The following is a 4,506-nucleotide window of genomic DNA, read 5'->3' as shown; positions in this document are numbered from 1 at the left end:
ATGTACCAACTAAAAAGTTCGATTCTAAGTTTTCCACGAATGCTAGATTACCAATACAAAAATAATATTGGTATATGAATAAACTCCTTAACGAATTATATCATCCAAATGCTGATTTTTTCAGTGTAAATCATTTATAATTAATTTTAATTTGATTGATAAATCAGATCGTGTTACCGGTAATGGTTGATATATGTTATGTGCACGTTTCATATCTTTTACCACACCACTAGTATTTGTTAATTACTAACAATTATATAATAGTATTTTATATATTTCACACACAGACTACAGGGAAGTTACTTATACTTCTACCCAGAGTTGGATTTAGATACAATTAACCCCAAAAGGAAAAGAAAAACACCGTCTAATTATGTCTCTAAAGCAGAACCATTATCAACTTGAGGCTATGCATGCTGGCATTATTCTATATCTGCTGTTCTTCACCAATTTGAGCCGTTGTGCACATTGAGTGAAACTTCTGCAGAATATAACCCAATTATATATATCAATGTATAATATAACACAGATTGAGGTGAATTAATATTGATAAATTAATTATAATGGTTATTACTTCCATGGTACATCATCAGCAAGAAGCCAATCACCTTCTTGGTCCTGATAAGCTAGCTCATAACACTTTGAATGTTGATGACCTGTTTCAACCCAGTTATATAGATAAATTAATATCCCATAATGAATATATAGTTAGGAGCTCAAAAGTATATAAATATATGCATTCGTAATAACTTGTTATAGCATATTTTAAGCCAAAGTACCAACATTTTCCAAACATGTCCATCAAGGTTTCCTTGAGTGTCTGATATGAATGGTGCATGTTAAGATTAATCTTTCTTGCAATTCCATTACCCTCCATCTTCACCTTAACGTATAGCATATTGGATCTTCTCATAGCAACTGAACTACGACTATGATGATGATGATGAATCCACACCATTTGATCATTCTCTGCAACCTCATCCACATAGTTGTCATAACGAAGTTTCTTCCTATATGAATTTACCGGAGGCCAACCCACTGCATCATTCTCATCGTTCCTAATCAAATGTATTAATAAAATAAACCTCATTTTTCAACCACAAAAGTATGATAAATTAAACCTGAATGAAAAGAACTAGGTATAATAAAAATCAAAAGAGAGAATATATAATATTACTTGGTGCTAAGGCGATTATCATGAAGGTTGCATGAGTGTGAAGGCGTTAATGAAAGGAGAGATAGAGTGGGAAGCATAACCTGTGATGTATTGTTATGGGTATCAGCATGGTGAAAGAAGTTAGAGAAACTACGTTTGTTATTGTGGGAGGAATCATGGTTAAGAGTTTTGGAAGAATGGTTTGGAAGAGCAAGACCTAGTTGAAGTTCCATTAACGCAAATAATGTAAATTAAGTAGTGGGTATCAAACAACAACAACGAGAATTAATGTAAGAAAAGATGCTAGAAATATATAAGTTTATATAGAAAGAGTAAGTGCTTGGTGTGAGGGTTTTGTTTAAGGGGAAGAGAGTTTTTTTTGGTTCCTCACATGTATCCTTGCATCGGAGACAATCATGTCTGAGCCACGAACATCCATAGGTACGTGAGACTAACTCTTTCAATAGGCATTTTTTTCATCCACAGGACTCGAACCCGAATTCTTGCTTGAGGGGAATCAAACATGTATCACTTAAAACAACGACCGTTGGTAAGGGGAAGAGAGTTTGAGGGACAAAGAAAGATCCTGGCCTGGGAAGTATAAGGGACAAGGTGTAGGGAACAAGGGTTAAGGTGTCCGTATCAATGCCTCCCTTTTTCCCGACCCACTTACCTTCTTTGCCCTTAATTGCTTTCATAACCACACACCACATGCACTTATACTTAAATATTATTTCATCACCTATGATTCAACCCAATTCTTCATGATACATTAATAATTTAAATTAAATAATTTTTTATAAATTAATCAGAAAAATGTGATTAAAATTATTAATCATCAATAAGGTAATAATTTTTCATATAACTCATTCACACGGTTCATTCTATTGAATTAGTCACACTTCTTGTATTACTTCATTTTACTCGCAAATTAAGATAATATTATTGAATATAGTGATTTTAATAAAATAATACATTTTTACATAACAACTCGTACTAGTTGTTATTATACTTTATTTAATATAATAAGATAAAGTAGGAGGAAAAAAATCATAAATTTCTTTTGCATAGGCATTAATGGTACAAAGCTTTTTTATATTAGTATTACATTATCTATCATAATTGTGTTTTTTTTTAAGATAATCAATGATAATTAAAATATAAATGATATATGATGTGTAAACAATGTAAAACTAATATAAAATTTGTAAGTATATAAACTATTCTCTTATTAATTAATACACATTAATTTCCTAAAATGATAAGTAATATAAAAACTTAGAAAATATTAAAGTGATAATTAAAATGGGTGAATGAAGTATGATTTAATGTAAGTAAGCAAATAAATTTTGTATATACCCTCAAATAACCAAAATAACATTTTTTATCAAAATAAATTCTGTATATATTCTTTCAATTTCATATTTTTTAGATTAATGTGCCCATATGGATAAATTATTAAAGGCTATCACATTTATATATATATATATATATATGATTATATAATTGATTTTTAATTATCAAACATTATTATTTTTTAAATAAAAGCATAAAACAAGAAATCAGAGTTATGAATTGGAAGATGCATGTTATTTGTTGATGTGACTTTGGGTTGATTGACTTATAGATTGAAACATACACGCCCCATATTGGACGGGATGAGATAAGTCTGTTTGGTCTCAGTAGGGGCCACTAGATAGAAAACATATATAAAGATAAGAAAAAAATCTTTAATAGCAAATAAGTTTGTCATTTTTATTTGAGTCTCATACATTATTTTATAATTCATTATAATTTCTTATAAAATAAGAGTATCATTCTACTTTTCTCACAATAATAAACATCATTCTTATTTTTGTTTGACTCTCACAACATTTGTATTTTCCCCACAACACTACATCTCTCCTCTCTTTCATTTAATTAACAACAACTAAGAATTGTTCTTATTTAAAAATAAAAGTCAAGAAATAAGAGCAACACAATAAAAAATAGAGTAAAAATATTCTTATTTCATTAAGAACAACTTTAAAAATAACCATAGTGGCTACTATAACATTGTTCATTTTGCTTGAAGAACTTCAAGGTCAAACCAAAGGCTTCTTATGGGTGGGTACCACCAAAAATAACATCTTCAACTTATAAAAAACTTGTCTCCTTAAAATTAAGAATGTAAAATAAATATATTGATAGTGTAAAAATTTACACGCATGCACTTTATTATTTATCATTTATTTGAATAACTTTTATAAAAAATCAACAATAATTAAAAATTAATGGTAATGATGGAATGACAGTGTATAAAACTCATACACTGTCATTGCATACATTTTTTCTAAAATTAATCATTATTTAACATATATCTTTTTCTTTTTATGAGATATATCTTTTATTATTTTTAAAATAATATCTAAAAATAAAACATATTCTAAAAAATATGTAAATTTAAGGAAATAAATTATTTTCCAGTATAATAAAATATATTATTCTATTTATATTACCCGTTGAAACTTGTAGACTTTTTTTTGGTAGTGAAAGATGGTTTTGTATATTTGTAATATTAGAGTCAGTAAAAAGAAATGGAAATGATAGTAATTGAAAAATATTATTGTTATTTTTTTACTTCAAGTGCTATAATTTCTCTTACAAAAAATTAAATTATTTATATTATTTACTTATTTTTTTATCTCTATATGCTATCTTACTTTAATGGAAGGGTTTGCTTCACTTCAATATTAAATACCGAGTTTACTATTTGTGAGAGGGGTTTAATCCTTAAATTTAAACATTATTTTTGTAAAAAATATTATTTAGAGGGTTTTCATTTAAGTCACCAGCCAAATCTCATGAAATTAAACTCTTTATCTTTTCGAGTATGGGAAAGAACAGTATAATAAAAGTAAAAGAAAAAAATAATATTATAATATTTTTATTATTACATACAATTGTAATGATATTTTTACTATTATAAAGAAATATGAAAATAACAACTTTCATCTAATGTGATTGAGAGGTTCCTTCTCCTCCATCTGCGTTGCTAATGATTTGGACAATCTCAGTATTACTTTCGAGTTTCGATGTAACTTTCACAATGCGTTTATCAATTCAAAGTTCAATTAGATTCCTTGCAGGAGAAATTTGATGCGAGGCATCTAGTTACGAAAAGTTCTTTAATATTTGATTGATCTCATTAAAGGGGAATAACACAATATTTTAATTTTTAAGTTTTAAATAATTACATATTTAATCTAGAAGAATGTGACAGAGACGCGGAAATCAACAAAACAACCGACTAGTAATTATTTTCCAACAAAATAAGAACTACATGTCCAAAAAAATCTTCACATCTGAGG

General features: G+C 27.8%; 1 protein-coding gene across 3 annotated transcripts; it reads right to left on the bottom strand.

Moving 5' to 3' along the window:
- On the bottom strand, nucleotides 257–1,505 carry LOC109362009 (auxin-responsive protein IAA9-like). Of its 3 annotated transcripts, none has more exons than XM_019607586.1 (4): nucleotides 1,178–1,505; nucleotides 784–1,058; nucleotides 609–656; nucleotides 257–481 (listed from the first exon to the last, which is right to left on the bottom strand). In XM_019607586.1, exons 1-4 carry the CDS (start codon nucleotides 1,387–1,389, stop codon nucleotides 444–446), a joined length of 573 nt encoding a protein of 190 aa, XP_019463131.1. In that variant the 5' UTR covers nucleotides 1,390–1,505; the 3' UTR covers nucleotides 257–443. The 3 variants fall into 3 exon arrangements, with proteins under 3 accessions (XP_019463131.1, XP_019463129.1, XP_019463128.1); XM_019607584.1 differs by having other exon boundaries at nucleotides 575–656; nucleotides 784–1,062; nucleotides 1,188–1,502; XM_019607583.1 differs by having other exon boundaries at nucleotides 575–656; nucleotides 1,178–1,501.

Source organism: Lupinus angustifolius, chromosome LG12 (genome assembly GCF_001865875.1).
Source record: "Lupinus angustifolius cultivar Tanjil chromosome LG12, LupAngTanjil_v1.0, whole genome shotgun sequence".
Classification (NCBI taxonomy): domain Eukaryota; kingdom Viridiplantae; phylum Streptophyta; class Magnoliopsida; order Fabales; family Fabaceae; genus Lupinus; species Lupinus angustifolius.
This window is presented reverse-complemented; position numbering and strand designations above follow the sequence as displayed.

Coding starts and splice junctions, on each gene's coding strand:
- LOC109362009 (XM_019607583.1), bottom strand. CDS start 1,389: ATGGAACTTCAACTAGGTCTTGCTCTTCCAAACCATTCTTCCAAAACT. Junction 1,059..1,177: donor GATAATCGCCTTAGCACCAA/GTAATATTATAT, acceptor ACATTTGATTAG/GAACGATGAGAATGATGCAG. Junction 482..574: donor GCTGATGATGTACCATGGAA/GTAATAACCATT, acceptor TATATTCTGCAG/AAGTTTCACTCAATGTGCAC.